The sequence below is a fragment of the Populus trichocarpa genome, chromosome 6 (genome assembly GCF_000002775.5).
Source record: "Populus trichocarpa isolate Nisqually-1 chromosome 6, P.trichocarpa_v4.1, whole genome shotgun sequence".
Lineage (NCBI taxonomy): Eukaryota > Viridiplantae > Streptophyta > Magnoliopsida > Malpighiales > Salicaceae > Populus > Populus trichocarpa.
This window is the reverse complement of record NC_037290.2, coordinates 19897961-19916568: the sequence shown is the minus strand read 5'-3', so window position 1 is coordinate 19916568 and position 18608 is coordinate 19897961. Positions and strand designations below refer to the sequence as shown.

At 34.2% G+C, this 18608-nt stretch overlaps 2 protein-coding genes across 5 annotated transcripts; both read right to left on the bottom strand.

Moving 5' to 3' along the window:
* Positions 1 to 2000: 2000 nt before the first annotated feature.
* LOC7479530 (delta(12)-fatty-acid desaturase FAD2) lies at positions 2001 to 6759 on the bottom strand. 3 transcript variants are annotated; one of them, XM_052453964.1, is made up of 2 exons: positions 6393 to 6759; positions 2001 to 3421 (listed from the first exon to the last, which is right to left on the bottom strand). In XM_052453964.1, exons 1-2 carry the CDS (start codon positions 6742 to 6744, stop codon positions 2244 to 2246), a joined length of 1530 nt encoding a protein of 509 aa, XP_052309924.1. In that variant the 5' UTR covers positions 6745 to 6759; the 3' UTR covers positions 2001 to 2243. The 3 variants fall into 3 exon arrangements, with proteins under 3 accessions (XP_052309924.1, XP_002309307.3, XP_052309925.1); XM_002309271.4 differs by having other exon boundaries at positions 6534 to 6759; XM_052453965.1 differs by lacking the exon at positions 6393 to 6759 and adding an exon at positions 3512 to 3702.
* Positions 6760 to 10725: 3966 nt separating this feature from the next.
* Positions 10726 to 14581, bottom strand: LOC7479532 (zinc finger CCCH domain-containing protein 31). 2 transcript variants are annotated; one of them, XM_024602844.2, is made up of 3 exons: positions 14249 to 14581; positions 12829 to 12889; positions 10726 to 11831 (listed from the first exon to the last, which is right to left on the bottom strand). In XM_024602844.2, exons 1-3 carry the CDS (start codon positions 14322 to 14324, stop codon positions 11078 to 11080), a joined length of 891 nt encoding a protein of 296 aa, XP_024458612.2. In that variant the 5' UTR covers positions 14325 to 14581; the 3' UTR covers positions 10726 to 11077. The 2 variants fall into 2 exon arrangements, with proteins under 2 accessions (XP_024458612.2, XP_024458614.2); XM_024602846.2 differs by lacking the exon at positions 12829 to 12889 and having other exon boundaries at positions 14215 to 14581.
* Between the last annotated feature and the right edge of the window lie 4027 nt (positions 14582 to 18608).

Here is an 18608-nt window from a genome sequence, read left to right as displayed (position 1 = left end):
AAGCATATTATTTACAATTGTCGTGGAAGATTAATCAACAAGTGCAAATTCATATGTTTAACCAGAGAGACTATAACCCTTCAAGGATTTACTATCTGAAATTTGTCTGTGACATGGTTGTAAAATTAAGCCCAAATAGCAACAAAGACAGAAGAGGAGAAGGCGCGTGGAAAAAGGAGGGAGCTCAGCCGAGCAACCAAACAATCCTCTCTTGCTCGCGCTACGCAACTCCATTTTCATGAACAATAAATTATAAAGTAAATAAAATTAGACAAGACTACCATTATAATCTGACTCTACCTAGAAGCAGCTCTCCTTGTCGTGAAGAACACTCTCAAATTAGGTACCTAAATATTGCGGTCTCCAAAAGTAGAGCAACAATAAATCATAGCCATGAGAGTGGCCACCATCATCGTTCCCCCTCCAAACCTTGCTCGGGTAGTCTTTGACCTTGAGATCAATTGGCAGATTTAACCTCACCCTATCTAATATGAAAATAAAATTGTTTTTTTTCAGTTTTTTCACACAACGATCACACTTCGCTCACTTGCTTTCATCATTCATTGGGTCTTACCTCAACTCTCGATCAGATTTGAGTTTGTTGTAGAAGTTAGTCGTGTGATAATGATTGGCTAACCTGATTTTTTTTCAAGAGTTTACCTTGCATAAGTGAAGACTGTAGAGCCACTACAGAAGATGGAAGAATTGTTTTCATTTAAAGGTGATGAGCTGCTGAGGAAATTTTCATGCGGTAAGATGTAACGATATTTTATAACTTTTGTGATTGTAATTTAAAAAAGTAAATATTAAAAAAATCATAAATTGTAATATTTTTTTAATTAAGATTTAAAAATATATTTTTAGTAAGATCCATGTAATAATGTGATGTGTATTTATTAATTAAATATTTTTAAATTTATAATTATCACAATACCTCCACCTCCAAATAAAAATAAACAGAGTTAATTTAAAGACAAACCCCATGATTTGTGATGTTTCCAATGGTTTGAAAATATGTGGTTTTTAGGTGTAAACAAAGAGGGATTTAACATAAAGTATTTTGATTTATTTTTTAAAACTGCATACAAGGATTAAGTATTTCTTTTTATTAAAATGGATGTCCCGGTCAGTTTGTGCGTATCTCGATTAATTTCACGAATTCTAAAGTTAACGACCATATAAGTTTTCAGTGGTCCTGAAGTTTATAGAACTCTAACTAATAACTTCTAAGAAGCAAATTCAAGATATAACTAATTGAGTTCCATCCCTCTAAATTAGTATTAAGTATTTTACTTGGAGAAGAAAGACGCGTGTATGGAGTGAAAATGAATAAACAAGCTTGATAAAAAGAGAAACATGTCAAAATACTATGAAGGTAGAGTTCGATTAATTATTTATAAAATATTTTTTTAAAATTTGTTTTTTACATTAAAATATCAAAATAATCTAAAAAAATAAAATAAATAATTTTAAATAAAATAAATTTAAATTTTTACTGTTTGGGCCGCATTATCAAATGAAAAAAAAAAAACATGAGCTGCAACAATTTATATCATAATTTAGGGCAGGCCATGTTCCTACAGTATCATCTCTTCTAGAAATAAAGAATTGAGAGCAGTAATCAAGTTAGATCCTTGTTCATGGAACGAGGTTTCTCTACCAACTTAACAGGACAAACCCTAGCGGAATTTTCCCCAACAAAAATTCTGCCATGAGTTATAAAAGCTTCTCTCTTAAATATGCAAATAACAAAGGTTTACTTTCCCTTTTCAATTTATTTTCTCCACACCAACCTTTTTTATTATCTGAAGTCCAATCAAACAACTCCACCACAACTTAACCAAACAACTCTAGCACAACCTGACTCAATAGCTCTAGCACAAGTCCAATATGAAACCCCAACGAAGAGGTGGAACGAGCCCAATTCAGCCAATTGTTTTATAAATTAAGGATACCCAATTTGAATGTAATAATAATAATAATAATAATAATAATAATCATGAGTGGCAATGCTAAAGCCTTTGAAATATTGATAATTGTTTGCCAAAGGAGCATCCTCTTGAATGTCCCATGCCAATGCATGCTGGTCCTTGATGCTTAGGATTATTCAAAAAGGGAGCACAACTAAGTTTAAAGTTCGACAAAAACAACTGAAACGATCTCCAAGCCAACAAGACAGGGAGGCTATAATCCCTAGCAACAAACAGAAACCTCCACTCCCCGATACATTCATGATGACATCTTCAATCCAATTTATTTCTGTACCAAAAGACGCCTTTGTTCTTCTGTTTGTCGTCGTCGTCGTCGTCTGGATGTACATAAATGCATTCCTTGGCCTCTCTCCACGTTGCCTTATAGACTGGAGTTCCGTCATGTTGGTAGTAATCTCCCAAAATTGGTTTGATTGCCTTCGTTGCCTCCATAGCATGGTAGTGTGGCATCATTGAGAACAAATGGTGAGCTACATGAGTGTCTGTTATGTTATGGAAGACCTTGTTCAAGATTCCATAATCTCTATCGACGGTTGCTAGAGCCCCTTTTAACCAGTCCCACTCAGATGAATCGTAATGCGGCAATGAAGGATGGGTATGCTGCAGATATGTGATCAGAACAAGGAATGCATTCACCACAAGTAATGGCCCTCCATAAACACAAAGAACCCAACCAAGTCCCTTTGCGACTGCAAGGCGGTAGAGCCCGTAAGTGACAGCAAGAATACCAGCATCAGATATAAATATCTCCACACGCTCACGATCATTGTAGATAGGGCCATATGGATCGTAGTGGCAAGCAAACCTATCATAAGGTCTGCCTGAAACATTGAATGCAAGGTAAAGAGGCCAGCCAAGAGTAAGGGTGATGGTAATGGTGAGGAAACGACCTAGCGGGTTGTTAAGGTATTTGGAGTACCAACGGATACCAGATTTCTTCTTCGGTACAAACACTTCATCCCTATCCAGAGAGCCTGTGTTGGAATGATGGCGACGATGGCTATGTTTCCATGAAAAATAAGGGACGAGGAGACAAGAATGGAGGACAAGGCCAACGATGTCATCAAGCAATTGATAGTCGCTAAAGGCATGATGACCACACTCATGAGCTATAACCCAAACGCCGGTGAGGACACATCCCTGGACAGCCCAATAAATCGGCCAGGCCACATAGGAGAGAGGGTGAGGAAGGAGGTGGAAGTAATTGGTCGCAACATAATAGAAGATAGAGGCAATGATCAGGTCATGAGCAACGTAAGAGAATGAGCGAAGAACAGAACGCTGGAAACAATGAGGTGGGATGGCTTTCTTGATCTGGCCGAGTGTAAATGGCGGCTTCGAGTCAGGAGCTCGCTTGAAAACATCAGATTCCACCTTAGCAGAGGAAGGAGGAACAGACATTCTACCGCCAGCACCCATTGTTTCAAGACCTGAAAAGAATGAGACTACAAGTATTAGTTTTCCCTATGCTGAAGGTTTAGGAGCATTATATCAAAGATTATATATGGACAACTACTGGCATTAATGTTCGGCTGCTAAAACATCCAACCACGTCAACAGCCAACTTTTCCTGCTTCTCTAAAGTTTGACGAACAAGAAGTTACACCTCTTCGTCTTCGTATCAATCCTAGCAAAGACAAACTAAAAGAGACTGCCTTGATTTTTCCAAGTTTTAACCGTACAGCTTGAGCCAGGTGTTGCTCTTATTAATTGGTTATTAGAAGAAAACACTTGCATAAACTCGGGATTTATCAGCACAAGCAAGGAGAATGTTTCAAAAGAATCCGCCAACGACTCGGAAAAAGAAGTGATTTTGAGTTTGACGGAGATTAATCAACTCCATGACCACGTGGGGAGAACTCAATAGTTATGGCTTATCCCTTCGGTCACTGGGTCATGTTGAGGTATTGGTGAGACACAATCGTTCTTTTTTTTTTCTTGGTTCGAAAGACTCGGTCAAATCATCGACAGGCCCGCTAGTATTGGACCACCACAAACAGCTTGTATACATTAGGAGTTTAAGCTAGAAAAAGATCATGATATTTCCCTTTTGTGGTTATAAAATAAAGGCTGTGCTATCCTGACATATACACATATCTACATATCCACACTTGGCCTAGAAAGCTTATAAGTCGAATGACGACCTCCACTGTTTATCGGGCGTCAATCAATAAACAAACTCCTTACAATATGGACAGAATTCGCATAAGAGGAAACGTGGAAGGGTGGAAGTGGACCAAAGACGTGAGGTAGGTGCCGATGCCACTCCTGGCTAGTGGGATATGGGGTCCCATGGCCAGGAAAACTCCTCTCTTTTTTTTTTTATGAGGTAGGTTGGGGGTGACAAAAGGAGTGGTAGGAGGAAGAAAGGAGTACGTAAGACATACATAAATGAGACGATGATAACCAAAAGGTATTTCGAATCCGTGTTAGACTTTTACCAAAACAAAGGGACACCTTTCCCTGTCTATTTATTGAGCACATTTAAAAAAATATATTATAAATGTTAAAAATATTTTTACTAAAATAAAAAATGATATTTTTATTTCTCTTCTTTCTTTGATGAAATAACTATTGTAAACTACTTTTCAAACATGGCACCCACAAAATTGAAAAGTCGGCCGAAAATAATAGGGATATTTTTAGATATTAGAACGGTGAAATAACAAATAAATTTTTTTGATAAAATGACCCATTTAAACATGTCAATGTCACACGATTAAAAAATCACAACATTTATAACTTGTCGCTATTCATAATAACAACATCTAATAAATAAAAAATACTAAATGAGCAAGGAAAAAAAAAAGCAAAACACTAAAAAATATCAAAGTCCTAATTACAACACCACCAATTCCATTAAAAAATATCACCGGAACAATTCCAATAACAAAAAAAAAAATCACTAACATGAAACCAAGTGTAATACACTTTGACATAAAAAAACAAGTAAACCATCCGTCATCCACCATTTTTAAATGGCAAGCATGGCATGCTCAAATCATAGATAGTAACATTTCTTGATATTGTTAATACCAATAATGCCGTAATTAGATTTTTAATATTTCTCCAAGATTTTTTATCTCCCTCCCTTCTCCATTATTATTTTAAATAGCAAGAATTTATAAATATCATCTTTTTTTTTAATCTATAAACAGTGCTATTTTATGCATTTTTTTAAAAAAAAATACTCTTCTGTCAATATCTCTAATTTTATGTGCTAATTTAAAAAAAAAATCAATAAAGATTGTAATAACCCCACACACCTAAACGGCCGACTATACGAGGTACATGAAAGAGCCGACTATACGAGGTTCATGAAAGAGGAACATCATGACTCATTGAAATATTGAAGAGATGATGCTGACCATCCGCCGCCGATGTACTGACATTCTGTTTACTGTTTTGCCCTTGCGGGCCTAATATTCGGATCGTAACATACTGTTTTCCTGTTCATTTTCCAAATCTATAGGTAATTGATTCTACTATGTATCTCCATGGATTTTCCCTTCCCTTTCCCTCTTTTTTTTTCCTCGATTCACATGTCATGTCATGTCAGTTTGGGATTGTTTTTTATTTAAAAATATATTAAAATATTTTTTTTTATTTCTTAAATTTAATTTCATCAGCTACATGTAAAAGCGATATATAAATATAAAAAAAATAATTTTTTTTTAAAACACAGTTTTACTAATTTGTCAATCTCGCCTCTCCATCAAGGCTATAAAATGGACTTTGAGATTATTATTTTTATTCCAAGATAAAACGTCCTTCTCGAAGCCACCAGCTTGAGTATCCAAGTTGGTTTCTTTATTTTCCCCCAGCCAATTATTCACAAGCAGTGCGGCGGCCAGGGAGATATTTTTTTTCAAACAAGGCCAAAGAAACCTACAAAAACAGCTATAGTCGAAATCTAAGGCCGGCCTCCTTACCCACCACCGAAGAACCACCCACCCACACCGTATCGTCACTATTAAAAGATTCACCAACACCGTTTGAGATCTTCTTTATTTGACCCGAGTCTACCAAGATTTTATATATTTAATTTGAGAAAGTATTAAAAAACAACGACCAGACAAATATCTTGAAAGCATTCAAAATCAAGATGCTATTTTTTATTATTATTATTAATTTGCTCAGTACAGAGTTCGTTGAAAACAAAAACAAAAAAATAGCTTTCAAAGATGCCATTTTCAATTAATTAAAAGAAGAACAAGAAAAGAAAGAAAGCAACAGACTCGGCAAATTGGGAGAACTAAGCAGAATCCAACCTCACGGAGAAAAAACACAACACCATACCGCACACACAGATCTAACCAAAAACCAATCTCTTACAAAATAATACTGTAATTAACTCGAATATAATACCAGAAACATCAGAGAAAAGATCATCGTTTTTACCTGGATCTGAAATATCTAAGACCCAGGAGAGAAGAAAACAAGCATTCGCGCGCAGAACCCGCAAAGGAATCAAACACAAAAATGCAGGTTGGTGATTGAAACAGAGCAGAGAGCTAAAGAGGAGAGGAAATGTATTATTACCTGATAAGGGAGAAAGGGAGTGACTCTCCTTCTCTTGAAGCCTCGCTTCTCCTTTTCCCAAAATCCTCTCTATTTCTATGTGCTTGCGGGCGTGCAATAATAGGCGTAGCCGGCCCTTGAGCAAAGGCACAGGGGGGAGAGGCCAGTATTTTAAGCAATATCGCGACCGCTCCCTTCCTCCTACCTTTGCTCTTCCATTTGGGCCCCACATATCAACTTGTCGTTTAGACGTTTCCTTGTAATTTCCACTGGCCTAACAACAAATCGGTCCCTCAACTTCTATTTATATTTCAGATCGCTTCCAAATTACAAACTATTGTAATTTTCTTGAATGATGATTGATGTCAACGTTTCCTTGTTAATTTCGACTAAATTTAGATTAATGTCATTTTCTTGAGAGTTGATAGATGCAAGAAAAGGTTCAAATTTTTGTTTTTTACTTGGGTTATTAAAATTCAATTTCACTCTCAATAGATGGCTTGAATTTTGCCTTTAGAATAGAGCTTTTTTATAAAATAAGAAAGTATATATACCAAAAGATAGTTTACCAATGTGTGTTTTATTGTGTACAGCTTTTTTATAAAAGTATCAAGATTTTTTTATATCAACTTTGCAAATAAAAAAAATCAGGTTGCTTTATGTGAGAAATTTATAAAAACGCTTTATGAAAAGTATAAAGGTATTAATATTTTTAAATTGGGATAACTTTCTTGATTAAAGTATTTATTTAAAAATATATTGAAATAATAATTTTTTATTTTAAAAAATAATTTTTAATATCAACACATTAAAATTATTTAAAAATATAAAAAATTAATTTTTAAAAAAACATTGTTTTAAACTAGCAGTTGATGACAATTTAGAGAAAAATTGTTGTTTTTTTTTGTTATTTCAGGGTTTATTTGAAAACGCATTGTAAACATGATATCAAAAATAATTTTTAAATAATAAAATAATTTTATTTTTATATATTTTTAAATAAAAAACATTTTAAATTTAGACGATCCCAAACAAATTCAAATTGCCATCATGACCGTCATTGACAGGGGGACTTATTTATAGTTCTTAAATGCTTTTTCACGTGGCGCCTAGTCAGTGGTATTTTGGTCGCATGCGCTGCTTTGCGAGACCTGTATCCAATCCATGCGATGACGTGGCCTCAATCTTAACCGCTCCTCTCAACAGTATATGGTTGAGATTCGTGATGTTGAAATATCTGCTGACTATATTCACGGAATTATCCCTCTTAGTTTGACTAATTTACAGTTATCTGATAGTGATCGCACGTGAGATGATAAGTATTGAAATTAAGAGCCTGTCTGGCTCCTCACGTTTTCTGGTGTGTTGTTGTGCTGTAAATTAAATCCGTTTGATGATTCATTATTGTGTTGTTTAATCTAAAAATAGGAAATTAGTTTATTATAAGATTCTTTAACAAAACCAGCTGAAGAATCTTCTCTCTGGAAAAAAAAAAAAAAGTTCGTAATTATTTTCAAATGAGATTTCATTAATGACATAGCTATTTAAAGCATAATTTTAAAACTCAGTCTGAAAGGTTGATCCGGAATCCGGCCGATTCGAGGCTGAAACCGGGCTGAATTGAAGAAAAAACAGGGAAAGAAAAAACCCGGTGTGACCCGGCTGACCCGGTCAAAAACCCGGTTGCAACTCGTTGACTTTTATTTTTTTATTAAAACGACGTCTTTTTGATTTTTAAAAAAAATTGATCCAGGCAACCCAGTGACCCATCAAAATTCGGAACCCGGGTCTTGAACCGGACCGGGTCTAAAAACTATGATTAAAAGAGTGAAATAACAGAAAAAAAAAACTTTTCCTACTTAAAATAAGTAAAGATATTTCATAAATTATTACAATCCATATGAACTATACAGTCTATACTCGAATTATTAGAGTTTGAAATGGATTTTGACGTATTATTCTTTACAGAAGCTTCCATGTTGTTTCCTAGACCCCAATAATTGTTCCTGAGGAATGGATGCCGTTAATTAAGAGTTTTATTCACGCCCCTTCGGTGGCTCTCACTGTGGAAAGTCGGGAAGTTACACTACCGGATTTTTATTATTTATTGATCGAATACTCTTTCGGTAGTTGGAAATTGATTTTGTCGGCATGGTTTTTGTGACGGGTGTGTGGGCGGTTATTGTTTGTTGGAGAATCTTTTCTTGGTGATTTTTATTTTATATTTTATTGTATCGATAATATAATCACCGTTTTATTACCACAGTAAGAGATGAATTGAAGGAAAAGAAGGAGGAGGAAAAGGATACGGGTTTTCATTAAGGTTGGGAGGCTATAAGAGGGAGCACATGGACCATTCATGCGTAATTTTCAGCTCTATATACCGTTACTGAAGTTCGGCCATCTCAGTATTACGATGTTCTGTCTCAGCAATAAGATGGGTCATTCAAGCATCAACTTGTTGGTTTAAAATCGCTTGGAACTCTGGAGATTGAGTGCTCATAATTGATTGCGAATATCCAATGGTTAAAACACTTTGGGTCGTATGCAAGTCCTCGACCGTAGTGGATGGGTCTAAGGATCGTCCTAGTATCTCTCATATGATAGGATGTTACATGTTTCTTGAAAAAAAATTAGTTAGAAAATTAAAAAAAAAACTTAATAACTTAAGAAAAAACAAGAAAAAAATTGTTGAAATCCAATATACTACGAACTTCCAAGCTCAGCTATCCACGAGCTGCTACACTCATTTCGTACTATTATTATTTTGCACGTGCATTTCTACAAAAAGCTTCATTTATTTTGGTTTGAATCCAAGAACCGTAGTCTGCAAGAGAAAAACATTATTAGTTAAACATGTTCATATAAAACAACAATTTAAAAAAATAGATGTAATAAAAAAGAATTTTATCATCCACTTCGCATGCGGAACAAACAGAATGGATTCGCCGATATGCGTGATAATAAAACCGTGAATCTCCTTGTTCCGATCTTTAGGCGATCCAATAGCTCATTAACTTTTAAATAAAGGAAAAATAAAAAACTATTGAAATAAATATCAAATAAAAAAAATATTGCGTGTCATAACTTATTTTTATTCAACTTTATGCAACAACTATTTTTTATTGGGTTTGTTTTAGGTGAATTGATCGATGCTAAATTTTCGGTATTTTTCATTAAATATCTGGTTTGTTTGTTAATTCATTTTATTTCTCCTTTTCTTTTAGTTAGTTTTTCAAATTATTTTGTAATTTTTTTATGATAGAATTTGTAACTTGAGGCAACTGATATAAGGGCGTTTGGCTGTGCAGACTATTATTTTATCAAGTTTTGAAAAACAATAGTTTAAAATTATATCTTTTATAATATTTTTAAAATGCGTTGACGTTACGATATTAAAAATAATTTTTTAAAAAATAAAAAAATATTATTTTAATATATTTTAAATAAAAAAATATTTTAAAAAATAAAACAATATAATTTCAAAAACATATTAAAATAACGTCAATTCGTGTTCGCTGAAGCCTACACAATCCACGAAATGTATTTGAAGAATGCGTCCGTCTCTAACCCGGCACTACTCTTTGTCCTTTGTGTATTAATTTCATTTCACTTCTTCTTGTTCTTCTTCTTCAATTTAATTCATGGGTTTTCTTTCTTATTCCAATATCGTTCTTAATACACCAGCTACTACTCTTTGTTCTTTGTGTATTAATTTCAGTTCTTCTTCTTCTTCTTCTTATTCCAGCAAAGATAATTAGTGTAATTATAGTTGCTTTCCAAAATATTTTTCACTCGAAAATGTATCAAAATAATATTTGGGAGACCTGCTACCAAAGATTCCAAAGGGACCAGAACCTCAGATGCATAGGAGAAGACACAAGGTGCCATGGAACTTACTGAGAAAAGAGAATCAAGAAATGGCTTTTTATTAAAAAAAAAAAAAAAGAATTAAATCTCACTCACTCAGGTTATGCTAGGTTTCTCGGGTTGGGTTTGAGTAGACCAACTGCAACTGCAACTCTGGTTTTTCCAGTGTAAAACCTGGCCAAGGCCTCGGGTTGCCCAGGTCAATCCACCAGGCTGGCCAGGTTTTACAACAATGGTTCTAACCATCTAAATCATAATAGAAACTGCACAGATATAGAAAATCTTGCACAAGGTAAAGATTTATGCAGAGAATGCCGTGACATAATTCTAAAAAGGCTTTGGCTTCTGAAACATGGGATCGCCCTTCGTAATAGAAATTATTAAAGTATTATAATAGAATACAAAAGTTTAAAATTCAAGGGTTTCTAGCAAATTAGACAAAGCTACTATTATCTACTCGGAACATGGAACTATGGACGGCATGGACAAGCTGCCAAAGTATGTTACATCAGATGCAGAAGGGGGGGAAATTGGAAGGCTAAAGCTATGATAGTTCTAAGAAAGTATACAAGAAGCCAAAAAATGTAAAATCATAATTTCCTCTCACCAATAAGCATTGCACGGCCAGAACTAAAAGAGAGCTCACGCATACATGACTGCACAACAGATAGAGCCAAACTAGGAAAACTTAACACTCACGCTGCTGTCTTGCGCAATTCAGCAGCTCCGTGAGCAAAATGGCACCTTTGACCAAAAGTGCAAGACCCTTTGGCAAAATTGTCACACAACTTGGTCTTATAGTTGCTTCCTGGATTGGCATGCCCCCCACGGCCCCCAGAGGTTTTTGCAGCGGCTTTTGCTGAATTCACCTTTACAAGCTCTTCTACCATCTTGCTAGCTTGGGCAATCTGTTCAAATGACCCCTCAAGTTCGATGTTCTTGAGATTTGGATTTGTTTCATGCTCCTTAATAGACAGCTTGACTCCTGTTTGGTGGCATATCTGTATGGAATGCACACCACCCTTACCAATGATGAATCCAGCAAGAGAGGCATTGACACTGATTCTTGTAGTGGTGGCAAAGACACCAAAGCTGGTAGCAGGGCCAGGAGGAGGTTGCTCCACACGACCACCCAAATGTCCTGGAACACCTCCAGCAGCACGTGGATTGTTGTGAGATGGAGCAAAAGCCCTGCCAAGTTCCCACTCACCATGCGCAAAACGGCATTTATCACCAAATTTGCAACCTTCAGCACTACTGTATTTGTTACATAGCCGGCCTTTAACAGCAGACGAAGCAGAGCCATTAGGGACTGGCAGTGGGGCCACCATACTTCTGGATGGTGGGGTGACAGTAGGTCCCAGATTCATCATCTGGGTCACAGCATTGTAGCCACCAGGAACATGGTGGAGAAAGTGGCAGCTCTCACCAAATGGACAGCCAGCAGTGCTGCAATCCAAAGCATAACCAAAAAAAATAAATTCAGTAAGTCAATCCACCATGTGCTAATAAATGATACTGCTTAAAAGTCCAAAAGTACATCTAGCAGCTGAATACTAATCAAACAATTAAGGTCTACAACTATCATTTAATTAAAAAAGATTGAAATGCTCGTCTACAATCTTATTCTTCTAACTATCAACTGCAGATGATAACCACAAAGCAATTGACTTTGATAAAAATGCAGATTCACATGATGAATTCTGTATAACATCATCTCCAACTTATTGGGAATGAAAGCAGAATAGGCTACCACCTAGAAAAATGAAATACTGAATCAAAATTCTGTTAGGACCAGAAATAAGGAACACAGCTGAAGTGATGTTAAACTAAGACTCCATTATACCAATGAACTAAGGCAACAAGACTCCAAACTGGAATACCTTCATCACAGATTAGAAGATAGCACAGCATAAACTTCATCACAGATAATTGAACTTGCTGCTACAGTAATACAAGTCTGTGCCAGCAAATCCATTATTCTAAATTTTTGACACCATACCGAAAGTTTAACTTACTTCAACATAATCTAATTTATTTAATAGGAAGTTGTGTTCAATCGAGAACCAATAAACTTTAAAATGGAAAAAATGACATTAAATGTTATTGTTGTTAAAGTAGCAAGGAAAGCCAGATGACATTCCTTGGGTATAAAAATAAAATCAATATCCAGGAAAAAAAAAAAGTCTTACATCAACTGTTTTCCAGCAAGCAATTATCTTTTTTTGTAGTTCATAAGTAAAACAAAGTCTCCAATGAAATTCCATTAATTAACTTTGTTTGAACAAAGCACAGATATGACTAAGTACCTGTATAACAGCTAGAATACCCACTTCATTAGCACAGTACACAACTTAAATTGTGGGAAAAAAATTACAGTAACTTTTAAATATTAAAAGATATAGGATGAAATTCAAGATACTTATTTAGGTGAGAAAATTTGAACCTGAAAAACTTGGTGCATGGCTTCAATTTGCTTCCTACACCAGTTGATAAGGGGTCCATTTCTGTTACAAACATTAATTACTTGTTCTCAGTTAAAATTTCTCCAGATTCTTAATCTACTTATTCTAGAATATTCCCAAGTTTAATACCAGTAGGATTCACTACAAAACACCGAAGTTTTTTAGAATAAAATTGTCTAACTAATAGAGAATGCATAGTGCATAATATAGATGTACATTGACAAGTACATTCCAGCAAATTTTTCTCACCCTTATGTAGCATCCACTCATACGGGTAACCCTGTTTTTGTACTTCACAGGTGAACTGAAGTCTCCAATGAAGTTTATGGGTGTTTTTGTTTTGTTGAGATTTTCACTTAGTTCAGGGCATGTTTAATTGAGGTGAAGTTAAATGCTGGGAGATGATTTGATTTTTGTTTGGCCAAATGCATTTATATTTGAGGCTGTTTGATGTTAGTTATGTTTAGAGGAGAAACCAGAAATCTCTCTCAAAGCCATTGAAGGATGCTTGGGTTAATTCTATAAAATATATTACTCAAACAAAGGACAATCTTTTGACGATGAGTAACAGTTCTTGAGCTTTGGGGATAATTCAATTTGAGTGTTTGTATGGTTTGAAGTGTTTTATTTGCAGCCTTTTCACCCTATAAATGAATGCTACATTATCAGTGCTTTAAGTATAACTTGTAACACAGGTAAAGTTTCTCCAGGCTAAGATTTTGCATGTTCAACGACAGTTTAAAAATTTGAATTCTCAAGGACACCAACCAATGAGGTAGTTTCTGAAACTATTATGCCAATATTCAAGCAGCAGCAGCAGAAGAAGTGGGATAAGCAAGAAAATCATAACTTCAATCAAAGCTAATGCGGGTAATTCCTGACTCTACAGTCCTACCAGTGAAACAGCAGCAAAGGTTTGACATACAAGCAGGCAAAATCACAACTACAACCAACGTAAAAAAAAAAAAAGCCTAACCAGCTAACCCCCAAAACAACATAATTTAAACATTCTAACAAAAATATAGAAGCATAAATTATGTAAAAAAAATAATCCAAAAAGAACAAAACAGTAAAGATAACAGTCAACCAATCTTTCCACGGAATAAAAGCTTCATTCTTGGCATTGAACCAAATTTTAAAACACGAAAATGATTAAAAATTTAGCCTTGGAAACCAAACAGACACACAAAGAACACTTGAGGCTAAATTCTCCCTTAAAACACCGTGCAAGCTAACAAATTCTTAAAAGCTAAGACGCATAAATCGACAAAAAGTTAAAAACATACTTAAAGCATAAACAAATCAGTAAAACACCAAAAGAAAACCAAACAACATGAAAAGCCCAGATACCAGTTAAAGAAATTAACTGGCTAAATCTTGAGATTAAGAGAAATAGGTGACCTTGCTTAGATTTCTTGAATCCACCAAAGCCATTAGTTTTGAAGTCAGGCCTCCCTCTCTTTCTTGTATCCATCATCGATTTAAATCCCAGATGCAAATAAAAACGAATAGGAAAATCCCGATCGAATAAAGAATTGAAAGAACTGAATCTGGTAACAGAATAAAGAACAGGAGCCAAAACCGTGACCCTAGAGAAGGGTTTCTTTCTAGGGGAGCAGGTTAAGCTGATAGGGGTCGCAAAGAGAGATGGAGAAGTGGAGGGTGAGAAGCACTGATAGCTCTGCTGTCAAGGGTGAAGATTATCCATCGATAATTATATCCTATTAATTTAGATATCTCTAGATTATTAATTGGGTTTTAGATATTAAATGATTATATATATATTTGAATTGAATTTGACAATTTTAATATCTTATTTATGATTTATTGGTTTCAAAAAATATTCATTTATTCCGGTGTTCATTGGATTAGAATTAATGTCTTATTTATTTTTAGGAATTCATCTTCTTGAAAACTATTTTTCTCACTTTTCTATGTTTGGTAAACATAAAAAAAGTTGGTCAAGAAAACTGAATTCCGATAAAAAAAAAAAGTAATGTTTTATGCTAGGAAAATATTTTCATTTTCTTATTCTAAGAAAAACACTTTCCTTTGTTAACAAAAAAACATGATGAGTATTGTCCAAAATACAAATCCCTAACTGTCTCTCTCTCTCTCTTTCAAATCTCTTACAGAACAATTGAAGCATCTCTCAGCTCTTCTTCCATGTAACTTTTTTTCCTCAAATTTATCTTATGTTTTCATCATTTTTATTTTTAATCTGTAGTTATAATAATGGTATAAATCTGTGATATAATTTGCTGCGTTTTTTTCATGGTTTATCTTGTTTGCAATCCATATTCTGTATTTTTTCCAGAAACCAAACAAAACAAAGCAACCCATTCAACCACAGCAAACCAAAACCCTTGTATTTTTCCCAAAAACCAAACACAGCAAACTCAGAGAATCACTTAAGCTGAAGGCGCCCTTCGTTTCGCCAACAAATAAGTCATACTTGACGAGATTTCCCATTCCTTCCCTGCTGAGCCACCTCTCTTCGCCATTCGATATACTACCTCTGCCTTTCTTTTCTATAACATACCCAGGCAACCCACAGCAAACCCATACACAACAACCCATACACAGCAAACCCAAACCCATTTTTCCCATGCTGTGTTTTTTTCACAGAAACCAAACAAAATGTTTTGTTTGGTTTCTGTGAAAAAAACAACATTTTATTTGGTTTCTGTGAAAAAAACAGCAAACCCATGCTCTGTTTCTCCTTTTATTTAATCGAAAAGATATGTTTTCAATTCCACTCCATCTTTTCATCTTCCCAAATCTGCTACCTTTGGCTCTCCTTCTCCTTCTCTTATGCTTTCCTGTAAATGCTTTCCTTCTCTGTTGATGAGTTGATGATATGCGTTTCCTGTGCGTGATGTGCGTTAATGATGATGCACAGTGATGTTATGTGCGTTGATGATGATGATGATGATGATGATACACAGTAATGAAAACTGAAATAGTTTGGGTAGAAAACTTTAAGACCGTGAAATATTATGTGCGTTGATGATGATGATGATGATACACAGTAATGAAAAACTGAAATGGTTTGGGTAGAAAACTTGAGACCGTGAAATATTTATATACATAATTCATTAATAAATTATTGTATTATTTGTTTTGGGATACAGAATTCATTATATAATTATATACTTTAAGGCACTGTTTGTTTTGGGAATCAGCTTCTTTGAGCATAATTTTGAGCATAATTTATTGTTTTGATTATGTAAGTATTTTATATGCTTTTTTAATGTTTATTTCCCCAAATTTTTAGGTTTTGTTAGCAGAAAACTTCACTTTCTTGTTATGGATAGTAAGATTATTCATGCAGCATGTATGGGAGCAGCTGTAACTGTGATAGCTACAGGGGTAACTATTATTGAACAAGAAAGAAATAGAAATTATATACCAAGAGAACCACGTATAAATGCAATTGCTCAATGAGAATTCTATATGGATAGCATTTTGAATCGAGGTGATAGACATTGTGTTGAACAAATTCGTATGAAACCAGTCGTCTTATATAATTTGTGTGATGTTCTCACAAGTTATGACCTATTACGATCAACTCAAAATGTGTTCTTACAAATTGTAGGCCAAAACTAAAGATTTCGTTTTATTAGTGGTATATACTATAGGTCTGTTGAAACTATTCATCGTTACTTTAGAATTGTTTTAAAAGCAGTTCTTAAGTTATACAAACACCTAATTAAAGACCTAGGGGATACAGTTCCCGCATAGATAATGAATAATCAAAGATTCTATCCTTATTTTAAGGAATGAGAACAATACCAATATTTTAATACATTAATTAATTACATCTAGAAGAAAAGGTTATAAATTATTTTTTCATGTTTATATAGGATTGTGTGGGAGCAATTGATGGTACCCATGTTCCTGCAAATGTTCCTGTTGAGATTCAAGGAAAGTTTTGAGGTCGAAAAAAAGGAACAACACAAAATGTTTTAACAGCTATAACTTTTGATTTGAAGTTTATATATGTTTTAGCTAGCTGGGAAGGAAGTGCACATGATTCACGGGTTTTAGGTGATGCATTATCAAGACCTGGTGGTCTAAAAATTCCAGAAGGTATATAATAAAGTATTTATTATATGCAATAAACATATAAAATGTTTAATTAGATAAAGATAGTAATAGTTTTTTTTTTTCTAATTTGTAGGGAAATATTATCTTGGTGATGCTGGTTACGGTATTCGAAAAGGAATCATTTCTTCTTTTTGTGGAGTTCGATAACACTTGAATGAGTTTACAAAACATTCACCAGAAAATAAAAATGAGCTATTTAATCTTCGACACTCTTCGTTGAGAACTGCTATTGAGCGAGAGTTTGGTATTTTGAAGAGTCGTTTTAGATCAAATGATGAAAAATCTTTTTGGTCTTATGAAACACAAGTAGATGTTGTGCTTGCATGTTGTATTATTCATAATCACATTATAGGAGTTAATCCTTATGACTTTCTTATGGAAGAAATATGTTTGGAAAATGAACCAATTAGACGAACAATCAACTTAAGTCAACGGGAGGAGAGGGAAGAGAATAGGGAGTGGATAACAAAAAGAAAAATGATTGCATCAACCATGAGGAATGATTATAACACTCAAAGAAACTAGTAATTGAGTGTTAATTATATGTGTTTGTTTTTATTATGTCTTACTTGAGTTTGTATTATCTTTGTTATGTATTTGGATTGTTTGTTGACTTTATTATAATTTTTTATGTATTTTATGTATTCTCTTTTAAATATTAATTGTAGTTTTTATATTAAATTTATTAAATCTAAATATTATATGATTATATTTTGTATAAATTTGTAATTTTTTTTTTGTAGAAATGAGTACCACACAGAATGAAAAATGCAAGGGCAAACACTTCACATGGTCTAAGCCTATGTCTCACATGCTACTTGAGATATTAGCTGAGGAGGCATTTAAAGGAAACAAACCTTCTTCCACCTTTAGAGCAGAATCTTTTGTTAAGGTGGCTACAGAAATTAGTCAAAAGTTCAACGTGCAATGCGAGCCTAAGCATGTGGACAATCATCTCAAAACTGTGAAAAAAGAATGGGGAATAATAACCAAACTTAAAAATAAAAGTGGCTTTGGTTGGGATGATTGTTTGAATATGATTACAGTTTCGAAAGATGTATATGATGAAGAAGTGAAGGTATGATAAATATTATACTCTTTGAATTTTTATATTTACTTTTGTTTCCAAAATGTTATACAAGGAACTAAAAAATTGCATATTCTAAACTTTTTGAACAGGCACATCCCAATCATGGCAAGTATCTCAACAAAAAACTTGATATGTATGAGGCAATGACAATTGTTGTTTGAAAAGACTTGACAACCGGAAATTATGCCAAATCATATGTTGATGTCAACTTGGAAGAGAACACTGAAGAGCAATTAATTTCAATTGAAAATGAAGGGGAATATGAAGAAACTTTAAAAAGGAAAGAGACACCTTCCTCTAGTGCACAAAAGAGACAATATAGGAAAAGAAATCGCATGTATGAAGATGATACTGTTAAAAAGTTGTCTAAAAAGATTGGAGATGTAGCATTTATAATCCAAAGCTTCAGCAAAAATCAACTTGATGTTAATGAGCTATATACAGAAGTGATGAAAATTGAAGGCTTTGATGAGATCACTCTTGGGGATGCATTTGATCATTTGGTTCAACATGAAATGTTGGCAAAAGCATTTGTGGCAAAAAATGCTAATTTAAGAAAAA